A 23,057-nucleotide genomic window follows, 5' to 3' on the forward strand; every position below is an offset into this window, starting at 1 on the left:
TTTCTTCCTGGTCTTAAAGCAAACCCTTTAGCATCTCCTGCAGAGCTGGTTTGGAAGATGTATAGTCTTTGAGGCTTCTTTTGTCTGGGAAGCTCCTTATTTGGCCTTTCATTTTAATTGAGAACCTTGCTGGATAAAGTAGTCTTGGTTGCAGGCCTCTAGGTCTCACTACTTGGAACATTTCTTGCCATTCCTTTCTGGCCGGGGTGTTTCCATTGAGAAGTTAGCTGCCAGCCTTACTGGGGCCCCCTTGTATGTTACTTTCTTTTTCTCTCTTGCTGCAAGATTCTCTCTTTGTCTTGGAATTTTGCTATTTTAATTATGATGTGTCTTGAAGTGGGCCTCTTTGGGTTCCTCTTGATTGGGACTCTCTGTGGTTCCTGGATTTGTGTGGGTTTTTTTCTCTCATCAAATTAGTGACTTTTTCCAACAGGTTTTCTATTCCTTGCTCTTCTTCTTCTCTTTCCGGTATCCCTATTATTACATTTCATGTTGTCCTGCATTTCCCTTAACCCCTCTTCATTCTTTCTGAGTCTCTTTTGCTTTTCTTGATCATTCTGGGTGTTCTTTTCTGCCCAGTCCCCTAGCTCACTGATCCAATCCTCTGCTTCATCGAGTCTGCTTTTGATTCCTTCTACTGTGTTCTTCAGTTCAGGAATTGTATTCTTCATTTCATCTTAGCCCTTGTTGAGAGTTTCTGTTTCCTTTTTCATGTTGATATAGTTTGCAGTGAGTTCATTGTAGTTTCCCTGTAGTTTTGGTAATTCTCTGTGAGCTCATTGAGCTTCCTTATAACCACTGCTTTGAACTCCATATCTGATAGTTGAGTTGCCTCTATTTCATTTAGCATTCTTTCTGAGACTTCCTCCTTTCCTTTCATTTGGGGATTGTTTCTTTGTCTCCCCATTGTTTGTGAGACTCTTCTTCTTAGCCTCTGCTTCTTAAATGTATCTGTTCTGACTCCCTGGGTCTATGATGTGAACTTCTATGGTAGAAGACCTTTGAGATTCAGTGGTTCCATCTCCTTGATCTCCTGAGCTCACTGGAGTTGGGCTCTGTGTATGTCTTTGTGATTTTATTGTTGTTGTTTCTTTCTTTGGTCTGTCCTTCCCACCAGCTGGTTAACTGAGGGTCACTCTGTCCACCACCTCTTGTATTCTGTTGTGTAGGTGTGGGCAGATTGTGTTGAAGCTGGTTCTTCTATGTATACAAGGTTTTGAGTATTCTTTCTTGCTCTTTTTCAGGTGTTTGTTCTGAGTAATTTCTCCACTATTTAGATATATTTCCAGATAGGTCCTGGATTGAGGTCGGCGTGGCTTCCACTCCCTCCTTCATCTTCTTCTGTTGTTATCTGTTGGTGGTTCCTTTGTTGGTGGGTTTCCTCTTCCAGCAGGTATCCTGGTGTTCACAATTTCAACCTACTCTTTTTGTGATCAGCTGGAGGGGGAAGGCAAAATGGTTTAAAATAGTAAGAAGGTATTCTATATTTATAGTACCAGCCCATAGAGAATAGTCAGGAGATCCTTTGGATACATATAATGTTAGCTGTCATATTTCACCCAACTAGCCTCTTTTTAGAAAGGGTGGAAAGAAGATAAGACTCTTGATGAAGGGTGGGGATTGTGAGTTGGACCTAGAAAGCAGTGAGGTTGTAGGAGTTCAGATTCTGAGGTAAGGTGAAAGTAAAGGATAGTAAATAGGTGTAGTGTGTGAGAGAACAGAGTTAACCACTACAGTAATAGAGTTCAGGAAACTGTGAAGTGGGCTAAGATCTGGGAGGGATGCATCTGTTTTTTCAATATCCTCTACAATTTTTGGTCTCTTATCTTCACTATGCTGGTGTACTGGTGTTGACTGTTCACTCTGTTCCTCAGTAGATTGGCTAGGTGTTTCACTTGTGCTAAGGGGGAAGTGGACCCCACTCCCACCTATCTCACCACCATCCCAAAGCTATATTAATTTAACTAGCATTTTATATGTATTTTTTTAATTAGTTTCTCCTAATCTTGCACCAGTTATTTCACCATTGAAAACAGTTGAAATCAATTCTTGGCACCGTGCACTGGGTAGAATTTTATTTTAGCACGTAGTGCTACTTCTTTGGTTCATTGTTGTGGACCCCAGTTCATGGGGTCCATGGGTGCTGTAGCTGAGACAAAAGAAATTTACACAGACTATCAAATCCTGTAGAGAAAAAGGGCTGGTGGCTTCTCTCTCGAGAGGAGAAAAAAAAACCCTCAGCCCTTGCCTCAGTAGGCTTTTATTGTTTTTCTGGGCACATTACATAAAGGTCCTCATTTACTATGCACAGGCTAACTTTAGGTGGTTACCTTTTACAGAAAACAAAGGAGAGGATGCCGCTAATCACATATATCACAGAAGAGGGATATTTGCAAATGAAAAGGGAAAAGTGGTTGAAACCAACCGTTACACTGGTCCTTGGAAGGTTTATCATTGATTTTGGAAGTTACTTTGCAGTAAATGTTTGCTGCCTCAATTAAGGGTGAGGAAGTTTTAGCAAAAGCAAGTCTCATAGCAGTCTAGGTACAGTGCAAGCCTGATTCCCCACAGGAGAACCTATCTGTGGGCATGAGTCCTGTGTATCTCTGAGTGGGAGCTGGGCCCATGCCATGCAGAACCATCTCCTATAGTTCATTGGCTACATTTTAAAACCTAGTTGATACTGTACAATGATAGTACAATTTCTATAAAAATTCATTTTAACATTACCTATACACAGAAGTCTAACTTTTTAACTGTAATTTTCACTTTCATCTTTTAGTAAATTTAATCTGAATAAAAGTTGAATACTGATTTTTAAATTTCATTGATTTTATTTATTTCAACTTATTCAGTATTATGTATAAAAATGAATATTTAGTTTTAAAAATCATATTAAGCGCTAAAAATGCAGATTAATGAGGATAAAAATATCACTGAAGAATCTAAGATTTCAAGATAGATTCAAATTGAAAAGAGAAAATAATTACACTTATGAGTAAACTGAGTTGAACCTAAAGTAAATCTCCCACTTCACATATAACACAAGTTCAGTTTTCCTAATTGTTCTAGGAATGAATGTTCTCTAACTCTACAGAAGATGTTCTATGTAGTATTTGTTCTATGTAGTATGTAGATATTCTATGTAGTACTCTCCCAGAGCAATGTTAGACACCTGCTTAACTTCAAGAATTCTGAACTATGAAAATTTGGATGTACCATACTAGCCAAAGATGTTACAACAGGCTCCCAGATACCTCTCTACAATGTTCTCCTCAATGATTGCTAGATTACAAATAAGTTTGGTTATAGAGAAGTTTTCTTGTCATACTGGATAAGGTAGTAGTTCTTTCTGTTCTTGACAAGAGAGTAACACATTGATGAGTCAAGTTAGGTAATTCATCAGAAATTCCACCAGCATGTGAATTTGAAAAACTATGTTCAAAGAAGGTAAAAAGGAGTATATCATTTATACTTATCAATTCAGGTGGCACTATAAGAAACATTTGCAATGAAACTCATCAATATTGCCCTGTCTTTAGATAAGGGCATACATTCATTAAAAAAGAAAAAATTAAATGGGATATAAAAGTAAAAGACTTTAAATTAATGAGATATTAAAGTAGAAAAAGAGCATATTATGTGAACCTCTAAGAAAGTAAGCTGGATATTTATATAATACATTGTTTAAACATACTAAGAGCAAATTATTATTGTATTCTAATGTCAAATGCAGACATCAATTCTTGTCCTGTTTCATAGCCAACAGGTTGTAACCTCAATGCTATATAAGATATCTGGATACTAATATAGTAGTATTTGTTAATTATTAATACATAAAATAAAATGTTATAATAATAACTATTTAAGTTGATTAGGTAAAAATCCCTAACTAATAAATTTTCTAAGCAAAATGATCTCTCTTCTCTTAAATACTACAATTCTTTATATGGATTGAATATGTAAATTAATAGTTTAGAGGAAGCTGGTAATCAAAATTTCATTAGTAACTATACAACATAATTTTTGTAATATGATACTCTTTCCAATTTATCATACAATTTAGCTCTTTGTATTCATTTAATAATTTAAACTATAACCGGCAGCAACAATCTTTGTGTATACAAAAAGGATGAGAATTTATTTTCCTTTTTTACAAACATCACTGCTTTTTTTCAGAATTTGATATTCATATTTAATACTTCAGAATTGAAGCCTAGTAGAATAGATATCTTTTTCTTTGTTCATTTTTTTATTAGTATTAATCTACCAAAAAATTCCATCCTTCACATACTATATCTTTGAAACTATGTGCCTCTCTTCCCTAAATGCTCAAATCAGAGCTGCTCCACTTTTTCCCTCATAATATTATATTATTATTTGTACCTCATCATTCAAAAGAAAATAGATATACCCTATCACTTTCAAAACAAGAAAAATAATAGTCACATCTTAGAAATATGAAAACCTTCAAATATAGAACATCTAAGCCATCATTATTATTGTACATGGTTTTATATTATTGAAACTGAAACAATTTACTTTTGTAATGATTTTATTATTATTATCATGTATGTGGTACTAGAAATTATGACATAAAGAAGGTCAAAAGCATTTTGCCATTTTTACTGTTTAGGAGTAGAAAATAAGAAGTGCAGGTAATGAATTACTCATTGGATGACTTTGGAAGAAATGGATATTGAGCAAAAAAAAACATTTTTACCAAAATAATTAAAAATAATAAAACCCAGATAAAACGTAACAAAATCCTATTTTACCCCGTTACAGAATCAAGTAAAAATGGGGAAAACTGTAACTGAACAATAAAAAAAATACTGAAAAAAAAAGGCCTCATGGAGTTGTGCATGCTACCAACCCCATGAGCTGTCACCATAGACAAAAAACAGGAAGGTTCTGAAGAGGACAGCTATCAATCTGCAGGTGTATTGCCCCTGGGGGCATTTGCTAATAACAGATACCAGAGAAAGAGCTTGGGTTTAGGACTGGCAGAGGGCTGCTGTTAAGGAACTAAGAAACAAACTTACTGTGGTTTTGTGCACCAGAATGACAAAACTGAAGATATGAGAAGCCAGAAACAGAACACTGATCTATTTCTCTATAAGATGTTTTCAAGGGGATAAGAGGAAAAATGATGCTAAAACTCTAAAACATAGTGGTATTAGAGTTTGGAACTCAACAGAGAGAAAGATCTTGAACACATTGTTTGAAATCCCCAAAAGACTACACTTAAGAAAATAAACAAACCAAAGGTAAACTAAACCCTAGTAAAATTATAATCACCACAATCCATCACAACTGGATTAAGCTGATCTTATCTGACTTGCATCTGCGTTGCAAAGTATGAAATCCTTTAGAAGAATATCCTAAAATCATTTAGAGTTTCTATTTTATAAATAATATTTGGCATTCCACTAAAAACTATGGGACATGCCAACAGACAGACGTGTGTGATCAAAAGTCAAGAGAAAAAAATAACAGAAAATAACAGACTGATAGGTAATCCAGACATTGGAGTTAGCAGACAAGACTTTAAAATAATGTGACTAATGTGTTCAAGAAAACAGAAGAAAAAAATGAGAAAAAAAACATTGGAAACATGAAGAATTCCTCCTAAGAAGCTAAATCTTTTTTTTCTTATTTTATTTTTTATTTTTTATTGAATTTATCAGGGTGACATTGGTTAATATAATTACATATGTTTCAGGTGTTCAATTTTATAATAATACATCATCTGTGTATTATTTCCTTCCATCACCGTTATTTCCCTTTTTTGCTCTTCTACCTCCTCCCACGACCACCCCTTCCCCTCTGGTAATCACCATACTGTTCTCTGTCTAGGATCTGGCTGTTTTTTTGTGTTGTTGTTGCTGTTGTCAAACTAAATCCCTTCACCTTTTTCACCCAGCTCCTCAACCCTCTCCCCCAAGATTTCAGTCTATTCTCTGTGTCTATGAGTCTGATTCTATTTTGTTAGCTTAATTTGTTCATTAAATTCCACATATGAGTCAAATGATATGGTACTTGTCTTTCTCTGACTGTCTTATTTCACTTTGCTTAATAATCTCCAAATCAATACATGCTGTCACAAATGGTAAGATATTCTTTTTATAGCTGAGTAGTATTTCATTGTGTAAATGTATCACAGTTTTTTTATCCGCTCATCTACTGATGGGCAGTTGGGCTACTGCAAAAACTTGGCTATAGTAATTAATGCTGCAATGAACATAGAGATGCATATGTTCTCTCAAATTAGTGTTTTGGGTTTCTTCAAATATATTCCCAGTAGTGGAATCACTGAGTCATAAGGTAGTTCCACTTTCAATTTTTTGAGAAAACTCCATACTGTTTTCCATAGTGGCTGCACCAGTGTGCATTCCCACCAACAGTGCCCTAGTGTTCCCCTTTCTCCACGCCCTCACCAACACTTGCTGTTTGTTGATTCATTGATGACAACCATTCTGACAGGTGTGAAGTGATATCTCATTGTGGTTTTAATTTGCATTTCTCTGATGATCAGTGATGTTGAACACCTTTTTATTTATCTATTGACCATCTGTATGTCCTCTCTGGAGAAGTATCTATTCAGATCCTTTGCCCATTTTTAAATTGGATTGTTTGTTTGCTTGTTTGTTTGTTTCAGTGTTGAGTTGTAAAACTTCTTTATAAATTTTGGATATTTACCCCTTATCAAATGTATCATTGGTAAATATGTTCTCCCATTCAGTAGGTTGTCTTTTCAATTTGTTCATGGTTTCCTTTGCTGTGCAAAACATTTTAGTTTGATGTTATCTAATTTGTTTATTTTATCTTTTTGTGTGTGAGTTGCATGAGGTAGGTACCCAGAGAATCACCAGGTAGGAACAAGTAGTGTTCATCAGATTGATACAGGTTCAACCTCGGTGCCAGTCCTGGGTCTGAGGCCACTCAGCAAATGTTCCAAGGTGCACCAAGTCTAGCTGCCAGGAGCGGGATACCCACAGACCTTTGGGGTAGGGTGGGGTCTCTGGAAGTCATCAGGGTGAGGCCAGCAGAGTTCATCAGGCCCAAACACAGCAAGTTTTGGCCAGATGAGGGGAAGGCTCTGGACAGTCAGTCAAGTGAGGGGAAAATTGCCCCTATCCAAGAGCCACACAAGTCTGTCCAAGTTTCTGCCAGGAACCCCAGTTCAGCAGGACAGGATTGCTGGGATTCAGGAAGGTGAGGCTAGTGGTTCTCCCTTGAGGGGAAGTATTGGTCAATTTTAGGGGAAGGTGGGGAGAGTGGTCCCCACCTCAAAGACACACAACTCATTCACTGATACCTCATGTCTTCCTGGACCTCTGCACCCCTGTCCAGGCATCTGACTCCTCAGCAGGGTCTGAGCACCACCAGGTGGAGTGATAGGAAGTCCAGGAGGTGGGGCTATTGCTTTCCCCCAGGCTGATGCCCTAAGGAGGGGAGTGCTCTACCCAAGAAAAATGGTGCCTGTAGTGCAGGGGAGTGACTCAGTGCAGGGTTCCCAGAAGCTGTCCCCTCAGCAATCTCTGCAGAACCACAAGCCACAGTTTCTCCTCAGACAAATCTAGTCCACTCTGCCCTCCTTCTGCAGAGCCCAGGGTGAGTGGCTGTAAGATTTTTGTGTGTTGCCTGTTTAAGAGGGTGCCTGTGTCTCTAACAGACCAATGTTTCTCCCTGGCAGACAGAATCCCAGCTGATTTTCACAGCCAGGTATTATGTGGGTGTCTCTTCTAAGCTTTGATGCTCTGGACTGGGGAGCCCAGCTTGAGCTGAAACCCCTAGCTTCTCAGGGGGTAAACTTTGCAGCTGAGATATCCTACTGGAAAGAGGGCCAGTCCTTTTTGTGTCTCTGCCTTTCTTACCAGTCTCAATGTGGCTTCTTGTATAAATCCTTGGTTATAAGACTTCTTGTTTCAGCTAGTCTTCAGTTAGTTATTCATGTTGATTGTCCTATATTTTCATTGTAATTCCAGTTTGTTCCTGGGAGGAGGTGAGTGTAGCTTCCACATATTCTGCACCATCTTGGGCCTCAAAATTTCTCTTTTAGATAGTTTGTTGTTAGTGTATAAAAACACTATTGATTTTTGAATGTTGATTTTGTATCCTGAAACTTTACTGATCAGCAACAATTCAAAATTTTGCAAGAATTCATGAAAAGCTCACTTTTTGTGAATGTAAAATTCATGTGAGATTTTACAAATCTCACTTTGTAAAATTTTAATAATTTTTTAAATAAAATAAACTTTTATCATTTTTTATTGTCCTACTAGGTCTATGAACCTGAAGCATATCTCAAAGATTAGCAGTAATGATTTTACGGCTGTTCTTTCATTACAATGAGATGTTCTTTAGCTATATCACGAATTTTTAACTAACATAAAGCACTAGGTTACTCACTTCAGTATCATATATACTAAAACTGGAACAACACAAAGATTAGTATCCTGCAAAAGGATAACATGTAAATTTGTAAAACATTTCACTTTTTAAAAAGTTTCTTTAGCCCTGGCTGGTGTAGCTCAGTGGATTGATCACGGGCTGTGAACCAAAGTGTCACAGGTTTGATTCCCAGTCAGGGTACATGCCTGGGTTGCAGGCCATGACCCCCAGCAACCGCACATTAATGTTCTCTCTCTCTCTTTATCCCTCCCTTCCCTCTCTAAAAATACATAAATAAAATCTAAAACAAATTTTTTTAAAAAGTTTTTTTAAAAACACTAGGGTATTTTTACATTACCACAATAAGTACTTTTTGATTCAATTTCCTATAAACTATGTGTGTTTCATCCTTTCTGGGCTGAAAGTTATTTTCACTGATAGGAAGAACAAATCCTGTTCAACAATTCAGTGGCTCTACTGCCCCTATATCATCTCCCCAACCCCTGCAATATTCTCATATCTCCTAAGCAATTATTTTTTGCCAAACCAAACTTATACAAAGTCATTTTAATAGTCTTTAGTATTTTTTACAATAAATTGTTCTTCTCTTTAAACCTAATGGATAATGGTTCCATGTCTCTCTATTGTGTTTATGTATTATATTATTATTTCCTGAGTGCCTACTGCAGGATAGACATCATATTTCTAAGTTCTATACATGTCTTTATATTATCTGACAACTACATTAGATCTTCCCCAGTGTTTAACTCCTATTATATACTATCTATAGAATATCTCTTCTATCTATATTTTCTACTCTAATTTTTTGCTACTTTTAATCCACCATATGTGCCTTCTTTTAAGTTTTCTCAAATTCTTTAGGAATAAAAAAAGAATAAATTTTAAATATATAAATGTTCATTAAAGTGCCCTGTTAAAACCTGAGTTCTAAAAAGTTTAATGTGTAGCAAAATTGCATAGTCAGAATTTTTGTTCATGAGAGTGTCTTCCTATCAATTCCTCTAGCTAGTTTTATTCTTAGAGTCTCAGATCTTAGAAACATTTCTTGTTTTCTGCTGATCATTTTGAAACAGAAATTTTCAAAATTCCTTCTACAGGTCTAACAGTGCCCAAAATCTTTATGCTGACAATTCTAAACTGTATAACATGATCACTATTTGTAAAACAATTCTTCCCTTCTATTTCATAAATAAGTTATCTGCCTTATTAAAATGAAGTTGAGAATAGGAGGTCCTCTCATACCTTCCTCTAACTTTTGTGAAGGTAAATTATTAGCAAATCAAAAACATGTAAGATGTTTTGCTTTCAAGGAAATAAGAAACCCAACAAAAGACTTTATATTTATACACATAACTATCATCTTTGATACTCTGAATTATTTTATATAGACCCAGCTTCTATCTGGTAACATTTTCCTCTGCCTGGAGGTTTTCCTTAAACATTTGTTATACTGCAAGTCTTTGGAGGGTGAATTATTTCAGCTTTCATATATTTGAAAGGTTTTCATTTTGTTTTCATTTTTGAAAGGTACTTCAACCTGCTCTGTAATTATGGGTTGAATAATTGTTTTATTTCAGTTCTTTAAAGATGTTGCACTGCTGTATTCTGACTTTCCTCATTTCCAACAAGAAACATACTGTCATTATTAACTTTGTCCCTCTTGTAATGTTATAGATCCTTTTTCTCTGACTGCTTTTAATACTTTTTTTTTACCTTTTAAGTCAATTTGATTATAATGTAGCTTGGAATAATTTCCTTGATGTCTTTTGTTCTGTGTATTTGTTTAGTTTCATGGATATGTGAGGTTTTAGTACTCATCAAGTTTCAAATTTTTCAGCCAGTTTTTCTTAACATATTTTGCATGCCCCACAATCTTTATTTCCTTCAAGGACTCTAATTATCATGTATTAGGCCAATTCAAATTGTCCCAAGATTCACTGATACTTTATTCATTTCTTTTTGTTTTTTTCTAACTGTATTTCATTTTAGATAGTTTCTATTACTATCTTCAGGTTCATTAATCTTTTCTGCTGAACTGTCTAATCTTTTCATTAATCACACACTGTACTCTTTTTCAAGTGTTATAATTTCCATCTCTAGAACTTCAATTCCTGTCTTTTTATTTGTGCTATTTCTCTACTTAATATGCTCAATTTTTTCTTCTACCTTCTTGAACATATGGAATTTAGTTATAATAACTGTTTAATGCCCTTGTTCACTAATTTTAGCATTTGTGTGATTTTAGTCTCTTTTTAAATTTTTCAATTAAAATTAACATTTAATATTCTATTAGTTTCAGACATACAACATGGTTGTTAGATATTTATGTAACTTGTGAAATAATCCCACAATAACTCCAGTACCCACCAGATAACATACAAAGTTATTGAAATACTATTGACATATTCTTTATGCTGTACTTTACATACCAATGTCCATTTTGTAACTGCCAATTTGTACTTCTTAATCCCTCCACCTTTTACACCCATTCCACCCAAGCCCCTCCCATCTGGCAACCATCAGTTTTGTTGGTTTTCCATACTGTTTTCTACAATGGCTGCATTGCATTGCAATCTGGGTCTCTTTCTACTGGTTTCTTTTCCCCTCATTCTTGATTGTATTTTTCTTCTTCTTTGCATGGCCATTAATTTTTTAAAAATTATATATGACATCCTGTGAATTTTACCTTGTCAGGTGCTAGTATTTTTTAATTCCTATGAATATTCTTAAGCTTTGTTCTGGGGTAAAAATGTTCATTAAGGCAAACTCTATATATAAAAGACAAAATGATTGAAGAAAAATACTGCCATTCACAGATGGAATAAGGCAAATTTTTTAAAAACTAGCAATACATTAGCAAAATCAATCATTTAATTTAGCAAGAAGTATGGATAAAGCAAATCTTTAATAAAGATTTGGTAAAGCAAATGTTTAATAAAGACTGTTATATTTATTTATACCAAAAACAGAGAGCTAAACACTGCAAATACTTCAAAGGTACCATTTCCAATACAAGTAAAAACATCATATACTGAAGAATAAATCTAATAAGATGTGAGGTTTCTACACAAAAATTATAAAGGTGCAAAGCATTTAAAGAGACCTAAATATACACTCAGAGAACAGTGGAGCAATCTTAAGATGAAGATCAGCATTCAAAGAAGTAAATATCAGATACTCAAAGACATAAAGGATAAGATCTGTTTTTTTAAAAAAAAAATTGCAAATACAGCTATGTACTAAATTTTAATTCTTATACCATAATTTATCATATAAATAACTTCAATAATAATCATATATTATGATTATAATAATGATGCATGTATATCACATGCAAAATTTTTTAACCCTAAATTATTGGTGTTAGATATAGGGAAAATGATTTTGATTTCCACATGTTACCTGACAACGAACACGACTAATAAAACTTTCTTTCCGATCCAAGAAGGAAGTCCGAGGAACAGAAGACTTGAATGCACTTTTTCTCTGTCTCTTTGAGCGCTTATTGCTAACGTTGTCGGTGATAGTATTGTTGAGGATATTATAAAACCCAGGGCCTAAAATTATGAATATAATATATAAGAATAAATATGCTTTTAAATTTTTAACAAGAATAACTTTAAATTATTTTTTTAGAAAGAACTCCCATATATTACTAGCAGAATGCAAAATGATATATCACTTTGAAAAATAATTTCTCGGCTTTTTATGAAGTTAAATATATGCTTACCATATGACCCAGAAATTCTACTCCTGGGTACTTTCCCAAGAGAAAAATAACTACCCAAATGTCCATCATCTGGTGAATAGATAAACAAAATGTGCTCCACCCAAACAATGGAAAACTACTCAGTGATAAAAAGGAAAAAAAACTACATCAACATAAATGAACCTCATACTAAGTGAAAGAAGACAGATGTAAAATCATGAAGAGTAGATGATTCCATTTATATGAAATTATCAGACTAGTACAGCCACTTTGGAAAACAGTATGAAAATTTCCTCAAAAAACTAAAAATAGAACTGCCTTTTGACCCAGCAGTTCCACTGCTGGTAATATACTCTAAGAATCCTGAAACACCAATTCAAAAGAACTTATGCACCCCAATGTTCATAGCAGCACAATTTACGATAGTCATATGCTGGAAACAGCTTAAGTGACCATCAGTAAATGAGTGGGTCAGAAAACTATGGTACATTTACACAATGGAATACTATGCAGCAGAAAGAAAGAAGGAGCTCCTACCCTTCACAACAGCATGTATGGACCTGGAGAGCATTATGCTAAGTGAAATAAGCCAGGCAGTGAAATAAAAATACCATACGATCTCACCTATAAAAGGGAACTAATGAACAAAACAAATAAATGAGCAAAATAGAACCAGAGGCAAGGAAGGAAACAAGAAACAATCCAACAAGGACCTGATGGAAGAGGGGAGGGGGATAAAGGAAGAAAGAAGAGAAAGGAGCTAATCTAGGAACAGTTATAAATGACCCTATGACATGGACAACAGGGTGGGATTGACTATGGGAGCGGGGGGTAGGTGACTAGTGGGGCAGTAGAAAGCAGCAGGGTACATTGGGACAACTGTAACAGAACAACAATTAAAAAATGCAAAACCATAACACTAAAACAGTTGCCTGGAACCAGGAATGGGAATAGAGATTAACTGTAAAGGGCTGTAAGAGAACTTTTTAAAAATTATGGCAATGTTTCAAAACTTGATTGCAGTGGTAGTTACCTGACTATATACATTTACCAAAATGCATCAAACTGTACTTAAAATGAATTATTTTTATTGGGTAAATTATACCTCAATCAAAGAAAGAATGAAGGAAATTCCTGATGCCAAAAAGTATTGAAAAGTTGATGAAGGAGCATCAAAAATCAATTTGAAAAAAATTATCTATCATCTACTCTCCCTATCACAGCAGTTATTTTAATTTTGTGCCTTTTAGCTTTTAGTGCATATTTTTTTTATTACCAGGAATTTTTTCTACAGTGGCAATCTGAGAGAATAACATTTCTTTCTTTTAGTTCAAATAATACAAGCATCTTTTTATGCCACTGAAAAAAAATTTAATTTGAAATAAATACAGCCTACCCAATGCCGGGCTGGGTTAAGGGCACTGACCCCCACACAGTCAAAAATCTGTGTGTGTATAACGTAAGCCAGCCTTTCACATATATGAATTCCCAACCACAAATCAAAAAATGCTTATTTGTATATGTTTTATAATTCAGTATTTTTTAAAAAATCAGTTCCAGTGAGCAGCAAGTATATTATAATGCAGTATGATGTACTTGAAAGAACGCTTGACTTGGTCATACTCATGTTATTTGAATTCTACAAAATGAGCTCTGCATCTGAATAGATTACGAAACATCACTTAAGGTCTTGTTTTTCTGGGTTTCAAGTTCTTGTCTGAAGATAATATGAATTGACTAGAAAAGTGCTATTTAAAATGTGGTTTGTGGACTGTTGCCTGTCCAACAATCTAAAGTAAAGAAAAAAGAAAAGGAGCTTACAACTAAATGTTACACTGAATATTTTACTAAGCATTTTGTAACCAGTCTTTTTCTGTGGAGATTGCTGATTTATATTCTGGTACATCTCCTTCCTCACTGTAGGTGGGAAACAGTCGACAAGTGGATACTTTGGAATACTTTAGTTTCCTTCAAGATTAAATGTGATCAAATCATTCTTATAATCAAATCCTCTATACTCCTGATATATATAGGGGTTTTTTTTCAAGGAAGTTGCCCATAAATTATTCTGTTTTTCAAATATTACAATTCTAAAGTCTACTCACCAAAAGTCTCTACCCAAAGTTCTATTGTGCCAACTCTCAGAAAATCTAATTTCCAAAATTCCTCCACTAGTGATGTTTAGGAAAAAGTAATGAAAACTATTTGGGCCACCACTTAAGATGTTTAAAAGACAAATACTTCAAATCTCTCCTGCATAAGAGGATAACATAACACATTATAAGTGAGCTTAACTACTTAAATATAGGAGACATCAAGGCATGTACATCAGGTACTATTTTATTAAGCTTCTGATTCAAAAAGTGATCTTGATCATATATTTTGTCATAGTAGAGGTTTTCCATATTAATTTTCCAGTCATTAAGTATAGAAATACCCAGAAATCCCAGAGCTATACAGTTTAGAGGTGCCTTCTAACTTGCTCTGATTGCAATTCATTACTGAGTTCTAATATCTACATAAAGAAAAAAGGAGCACAAAATTCCATGAAGGCCATTCTCACTGATTCTTAAAATAAGAAGCAGAATGAGATTTTAGAGGTAATCATAATTCAAGTTTATCCTTTACAAATAAACTAACCCTTGGGGAATTTATAATACTTTAATTCATCATACACTGAACTATCAAGTTGAAAACAAGACCCAGTTTGAAGGCAGTTGGGTCACTCAATAAATTCATATTTAGAAAAAATTTGGATTTCAGATTCATGATAAAGCCAAGCACCTATGTGCAACCTCATCTGAATGACACTGTTAGACTGACACATAGAGGCTCAGGCCTCCAATACCAACTATTTCAACAGACACAGGTTTATGCTGCAAAGCATGTAATTTCACCTAAGAAGTGCTAGACTGTCACTCACTGTGGAAAGCCACCAGGCTAGCCAAGATTGATGGGGAGAAGAATAAGACTCAACCTCTCTACGGCATGAGCAGTAAGCACTTGTGTATGAGAAGTACAGTATTACTATAACAAATCGCCATAGCAAAACTTGTTGCAATGGTTTGGGATAAGGCAATGGGGCCAGAAGCTGAAATAACTTCAAGACTTAGGAGACAGTTGGTGATGGCTTAAAAGGCAGTAATGAAATGTTACTGAAGGTTGGAGAAAAGATAATTTGTATCATATAATGGCAGAAATTGTAACAAAATTAATGCTTGAGATAATGAAGAAAATGCCTAACAAATTAGTAGGTTCTAGGTAAGGAAATTTCTGAAATAAATATCAAAAGTGCCAACTAGCTGCTTTCAGCTGTGTATGCAAAGGTATAGATAGAAAGACATGAGCTAAAACTCTTCAGTTTTTAAGCAGAATTTACATGAAATAAAAAGGAATCAAGAGTTTCTGGGTTTGAAAGTAAAACTGGTTTCCATTCTCAGTCTCCCCATACAACAAAAAGCTCTCAGAGCAAAAAAATGGCCTGAAGGCAAAGTTCAAAACCAGAGTTTGGCTAGATGACCCTAAACTCTCAGAAAGATGGAATTTCATAAAATCTCTCACTTAAAGAAAAAGGTCTCCCCCAGATTTTTTTTACTTCCTTTACTCCCTGATATATTACCCAGAAAGTGCCAGATTCAGAGAAGGCACACAATTAATATTTGTTGAATAAGTAAGTGAAATTTTAAAAAGTGCTGGCTTTTTCATAATAAAGTGCATATATGTATCTACCAAGAGAAAACCAAGAAATTCCCTGAATAAAAGGAAATAACAGAAAATTACAAATTAAGATATGTGACATGTCAAGTCAAAATCTTACCAAAATTATGGTATTTTTATCTATCTGTGTTTAGTTTATAGTTAATATTTTTTAAAAAGTATTGTAGACATAAAATGACAACACCAACCATAGAACAACAAAAAAGACTGTACTCTCTGATGCATCCATCTTGCTAAGAACATTAAGTTACATAAAACTAAAAGGCAATAATGTGTGGATTCATTGACAACCTGGTATTTTCTCTGCCTTGGAGCCTTGTGTGAATCGAGCAGCACTTTGACCAAATGGAGTATTTTTAAATGTTGATGTTTTCTTCAAGGATTTGAAAGCAGTTCGAGGTTCATTATATGTGCCAGGACCTGGGGTGGTTGACTTCACAGGTGTGAATCTCTATCAAAGAATGGGAAAATATGTCAATGAGGAACTATTGTGCATGTTGATACTTCATGAGTTAAAAGCTGCCTTCTCGGTAATATAATACCTAGGGCTCAATTTATTTCTTAATGGAGTGAAAAAAATGTAGATGAGTTAAGATCTGGTACCTATCAAAACATAAAATATATACCTTTTAGCAAAATCCTCTATATATTAATATAGCAATGCATTAGGTACCCTACTATGCCAGATAGACTTTTTGAAAGAAATTATCTCTATACGAGATTCTCAATGATAGGGTGTGGCCCAGAATCATCTATTAACATACATTGCCATTTGCTTTTTTTTTTTTTGGTTGACCACTCTCTCTGTTTGTATCTCTTTCTCTCTGTCCATTCTTCCCTTTCTGTCTCTATATATGCACACACATACACACATATATAGAACCATTAAATGAAAAGTTATATATGTCATGGTCCTTTATCCCTAAATAGTTTGGTATGTGTTTACTAAAAGTAGGGATATTTTCTACATATCTGAAATACAGTTATCAACTTCAGTAAATTTATGAATGATATAATAATTTTATCTAATCTCCCATTCATATTCCAAATATATCAGTTGATCTAATAATGCCTCTACAGCATTTTTCCCTTTCAGTACATAATTTAGTCTCAGGTTACATATTGCTTTTATTTTCCTTTAATGTAGGAACATTTCTATAGCTCTCGTTTGTGTATTGAGACTTTGGTAGAATATAGCACCTCCTTTTATAAAAATAAAGCCTTCTTTGGTTGGTACTCCCTCATAATTATATTCAGGTCATGTATTTCCAGACAGAATACTAAATGTGTGATGTGCCTTTCTCAGAGTATTTTCTCTGGATGTATACTAATTCCTCTGGACCTCACAGGTGATTTTAATTTTTATGACATCCAACACTCCATCTACATGTATCAATTAACACTCAGCATTCTACTGAAAGTAAGAGTCCTCCCTTTTCTCCCAACTATCTATTTATTTATCTGCCTACCTATTTATTTGTCTATTATCCATATAGATTCATGAATACCATTTTGAATTATTTATAATTAATTACTGTTATTTTTACCAGTAGGGGGTCCTTCAAGTTGTTTCATGTGTTTTTATGATATGTGCTCATCTTTTCATAAATACATATATTTCTTACTTTCTGACTAATCAAGATGTTATAGGTTCATCTTCCCCCTACTCTACAGAGTCTGTGATTCTTGGCTCAGTTAGCAGACAAAGCTAGAATACATATCTATATATCTATTGTTATATCTATACACATAAATATACATAGAGAGACATATTACATGTGTATTACATGTATGCATGTGCTTATATATAATATACACACATGTATACATATATACATTTAAATCATAAGTTTACATCAAAACTTTCAATTCACATCTGTCCCACAAGGTTCTTTTTAACCTCTCCCAATCCATATTTGTATGTACCTTCTTCCACAGTGAAAACCCTGGCTCCCAATATCAACATTTTAGCCCAACCTTGTAATATATCTAAAGTGGTTTCATGATTGCCTTACCTGTACTATTACAACAAACCAACCTACTATAAAGAATTCAGAATTTGTTTGAATTCTTGTACTCACTATACCCCCACTCCATCCTAGCCAAGACTGATCAAATACTGTGGTTACCTGGATTATTCTTTGTCCCCACCTTCAGTGTGGGTAAGGGTATATATTTGAAATACAATGGTTCTTTTGTTTCCATTTGCTTTCAGTTTTAGGTTGCTTTTTTTAACTTTTCCAATTATTGATTTATTTTTATTTTTGGATATATGGAACACGGACATGCTTCCAAAAGACAAATACACATTTTAAAAAGTATACTAAAAAAAGTGGTGCTTCCTCTCATTTTCCTTCCACCATGTGGATGTTGTGCCCCTGGGGCAGGAGGGGTAGGGGGAAGATGTCCAAATTTATAATATTTGCAAATTTCCATGGTATAAGCACACCCCATTGTGGCTAATTTCACTCTACCGCATAACGTCAACCAACATGCGAAACTGAAAAAATGCACAGTTGGTTCCTCTAAGCAAGTAGAAATGACTGGAGTATGCCAGTGATTCCATCCATACCCTCACCATCCCTTGCAGCTAACCAGCTTCATTGTTTTCTGACTTATCCTTAATGTATTTATATAAAGATGAACAATTACATGTATGTTTCTTATTTCCCCTTCCTTCTTAACACAAGAGGTAATATATTATATGTGCCCTTTTACATTATATTCAGTAAGTAAATCTTAACACTAGTAAAAAAACAAATATTTAATGGAAGTAAAAAAAACAACTCTCTAAACTTTTCTCCTAAATACTATGTATTATTTAGATGCTGAATATAATCTTTTTAAAATGATAGTACCCTGGCTGCATATAGAATTACTGAGAAGTTAAAAAAAATACCGATGCCTGGGCCCTATTCTAGACTAACTGAATAAATCTTTAGGAGAGCAGGAAGACGGCACCACGCTATTAGAAGGTATTAAAATTCCCCAGATGTTTCTAATACACAGCAAGACAAAGAGCATTGTTATAAAGAAAACCTTATTTTCAAGATTAATAGTGGAAGATACAAGGAAATATAATACATTTAGATAATACACCAGACAATTCTTTAAATCAGTAACTAAATAAGTATCTCACAAACATAATCTGTCTTATACCTATAAACCAAAAATTGTCTTAAGTCCAAGTCCACCTTCTTAATCACATTATCATTTTTTCTAGTATATCTGTTCATATTCAACTAAACACTGACACTACCCCTAGCAGCATCTCTGTTGGTTTTAACTCCTGCACATCTCTCTCCCCAGGACCATTACCCTTTTCTTCATCATCCCCTATAAACAAAATCAATATCATATTCTACTCCATTTCTGAAAAAATATATATAATATAACTGGTGCCAAGAGATATCAAATTAGAAAAACATTTGGTTGAACAGAAAAATGATAAAAACTGAGAGTTTTAGCTATAAAATTATGTTTTTAAAAATCAAGGGTACACACATACATAACATCCTATTCCTCCACATTCATTTTGTGAAGTTACTGTACCATCAAGTTGCTCAAGATGAAACATGATATTCATTCTTGATTCTAAGTCCCTCACCACAACATATAACCCATTAAAAAGTCATTAATTATGACTTCTGGCCAAGGTGAAGGCATAGGTAGACTTGATTCACCTCCTCACACAACCATAAGAAGGGTAACAACCAATCTAAAACCAAAAAAAAACCTGCCAGAACTGCCAGAAAATTGAACTGTATGGAAGTCTAACAAGCAAGGATTTAAAGAACAAACATTCATCCAGACAGGTAAGAGAAGCAGAGAGGACATGGTGTGGTGTGGCGAGGCAGCTGCGATGGTGGTCCATGGAAGGGGTGCTCCCACATTGACATGAGGGGGATAAAAACTAGGAAGGTCAACCAGGGAGTGAGCTATCTCAGCCCCTGACCACACAGCCCAGGGTTTCAGCAATGGGAGAATAAAGCCTCATAACCTTTGGGTGTAAACTAGTGGAGGGCCGCATGGGGGAAGAAACCACCAGTCTGTCAGGACAGTCCATGTAAAAGGCCCACAGTTTCCTAGAACATCTGCAAACCCACCCACTCTGGCAGTCAGGACCAAAGCAGCAACTAAAAGGGTGCCAGATGCTTATGGGAACTGGGGAAAGTGACGGGAAACCCCAGAGCCAAGTGTGTGACAGTGTTCCCTCTCTGACCCTCCCCCACATACAGCATCACAAAGTGGTGAAGTGTGCTGCCTCACCCTGGGGAATAACTAAGGCTCCACCCCTCACAACATAACAAATGCATCAGGCATGGGAATCAAAGCAGCTCTACCTAATACACAGAAACACTTGGAGGCTGCCAAAAGGAAGAGAAAGGGAGATAAGGTCCAAATGAAGGACCGGATCAAAATTCCAGAAAAAGAACTAAATGACATGGAGATAGCCAATGTATCAGATGCAGAGTTCAAGGCACTGATGATTAGGATGCAGGATGCACAGAGAAAGGATTGGGTGTGGCACAAAATAAAGGAAGAAGTGAAGCCTTTACAAAGTGAAATAAAGGAAAATATACAGGAAACCAACAGTAAAGAGAAGGAAGCTGGAATCAAACAAACAATTTAGAACAAAAGCAAGAAATAAGCAGTCAACCAGAGAGAAAGAAGAAATAAGAATTCAAAAAAACAACAAAACAAACAAACAAAGAGAGACTTAGGAACCTCTGGTACAACTTTAAACTTACAAACATCCAAATTGTAGAGGTGCCAGAAGAATGAAAGGAAGAGCAACAAAATGAAAATCTTTTTAAAATAACAATGAAAAAAAAATCCCCAATTTGGTGAAGGAAATAGCCATACAAGTCCAGGAAGCTCAGAGGCTCAGAGAATCCCAAACAAGTTAGACTCAAAGAGGACCACACCAAGACACATCACAATTAAAATGCCAAAGGCTAAAGATAAAGAGAGAATCATAAAAGCAGCAAGAGAAAAAAAGAGTTACCTACAAAGGAGTTCCCCTAAGACTATCAGCTGATTTCTTAAAAGAAAGTTTATAGACAAGAAGGGACTGGCAAGAAGTATTCAAAGAGATAAAAAGCAAGGACCTACATCCAAGATTACTATCCAAAAAAGCTATCATTTAGAATCGAAGGGCAGATAAAGTGCTTCCCAGACAAGGTAAAACTAAAGGAGTTCATCATCATCAAGCCCTTGTCATACAAAATGTTGAAGGGACTTATCTAGGAAAAAGAAATCAGAACTATGAACAGTAAAGTGATAACAAAGTGATAACAACTGTCAACAACTGAACCTAAAATCAACAACAAAAACAAACTAAACAAACAACTAGAACAGGAACAGAATCACAGAAATGGAGACCACACAGGGGATTATCAGTGGGGAGGAGGAGAGTGAAAATGGGGGAAAAGGTACAGGGAATAAGAAGCATGGCTGGTGGGTATGGGATAGACAGGGGAGGGTTAAGAATAGTATGGGAAGTGGAAGAGCCAAAGAACTCATGGATCATATGTAAAATCCATGGATGTGAACTAAGGTGGGGATTGCTGAAGTGAATGGGGATACCAGGCAGAGGGGGGCCAAAAGAGAAAAAATGGGACAACTCTAATAGGATAACCAATAAAATGTACTTAATAAAAAAGTCATGTTAATTACACCTTTAAAATATGCCTGCAATTTAATTTATCTGCTTGTCTCCAAGGGGGTACCTCTTCAAGTACAATGAAATCAAAGTAGTCACCTTCCCAAGTTAAACAAGATAATCAGATATATACATAACACAGTTGACTAAATGCTGCAACTGCATTGATCTAGAGGCTGCCCCATTATGAAGGTTTACTGGTGTTATAATGTTCTTGCCTTGGAAATACGTTAGATACCTTGAAGAGTGTGAAGTGATTACTGTGGAATAGGTTCTAGCATCGTTAACAAAGGCCCCTGTGGCAGTTGTTGACATGACCTATGGCCTGGCTCCACAGAGAGCCTTCAGAACCTTCTCTGAAAGAAATGCACATCCTCAGATTACACGTTAACACTGCATACCTTCACTGAAAAAGTATATTTAAAAACTCGGGCTAAAATCTCGTATAAGCCAAACCTAACTTTTGCATGTGCAAATTTGCATAATAGAGAATGTTTAATACATGGTTTCAATTCAAATATTCATTTTTGCATAGTATTGCTAATATTATAATCTTATTGCATTTCACCCACATCTTTTGGTAATATGATTTGCCCAGGCCATGTGCATTTCCAATTTACTTAAATATCACTTAACTTTTTATAATCTCCCTGAACATCATTGAATTTGTTGCTGGCATCACATTACACCTATTACACTCTACTTATGAAAATGACTATAGACCATTACCTGGGATTGAGAAAGAAAAGCACATGATGTATCATTTACATTTGGTGCCATATTTTCAGTCTTCTGAAATTGACTCTTAATGTCATATTTCCCAGGCCCTGGTACTCCCTAAATCATTATAGAAAGAAAAAAATACATATTCTCATTAAGAAAGCATTCATAGCACCGAAGGGAACAGTTGGCTAAATATCTGAACCAAAGCTATAGGGTTTTTAAGTGAATTCCTATATGATATTACCAAAGCACTTCATTAAAAGGCAAGCCAGGAAAAATTTCATGAGAGAAAAGAAAAGAAAAAAATAAAGAAAAGAAGAGAGAGAAGAGAAGAGAAGAGAAGAGAAGAGAAGAGAAGAGAAGAGAAGAGAAGAGAAGAGAAGAGAAGAGAAGAGAAGGGAAGGGAAGGGAAGAGAAGGGAAGAGGAGAGAAGGGGAAAAAAAAATTTCCTTGTCAAAGCTTTCCAGGAACCTGAAAACACACTGCTTGAAACTTTGCTGCCCTCTACTGATAGAGCTCAGAAAAAGATCTAGCTCTTCACCAGATTAAACATTACAATGAATAAAAGTGTCTTCTATATTTCTTCCATTTAAATGTATACAACCAGTTCTAAAAAAAATTACTGCCTTTCAAATTTCTTATAATCAATAGACTGCTCTGTTTCTAATAAATAAACTTAAGAATATATTTTATTTTAACTACAAATGTTAGAAGATGTAAGATGTTGAACTTTTTACTTGATACTATACCATAGATAAAAATTAATCAGTAAACACTGTGATTCAGTTTTTATTATCTTAGTAACACAATTTAATTATATATTAA

General features: G+C 35.0%; 1 protein-coding gene and 1 pseudogene across 1 annotated transcript in view; one reads left to right on the top strand and one right to left on the bottom strand.

Moving 5' to 3' along the window:
- Nucleotides 1–23,057, bottom strand: part of STPG2 (sperm tail PG-rich repeat containing 2) — a 170,515-nt gene that overhangs the window by 57,429 nt on the left and 90,029 nt on the right. Inside the window, 2 exon segments of the mRNA XM_045820012.1 lie at nt 11,821–11,975; nt 16,136–16,295. Of these exon segments, the coding sequence (XP_045675968.1) occupies nt 11,821–11,975; nt 16,136–16,295 (315 nt within the window).
- LOC123807011 lies at nt 8,407–8,507 on the top strand (annotated as a pseudogene).

This window comes from Phyllostomus hastatus, unplaced genomic scaffold (assembly GCF_019186645.2).
Source record: "Phyllostomus hastatus isolate PE091 unplaced genomic scaffold, TTU_PhHast_1.1 phas_scaffold_39, whole genome shotgun sequence".
Lineage (NCBI taxonomy): Eukaryota > Metazoa > Chordata > Mammalia > Chiroptera > Phyllostomidae > Phyllostomus > Phyllostomus hastatus.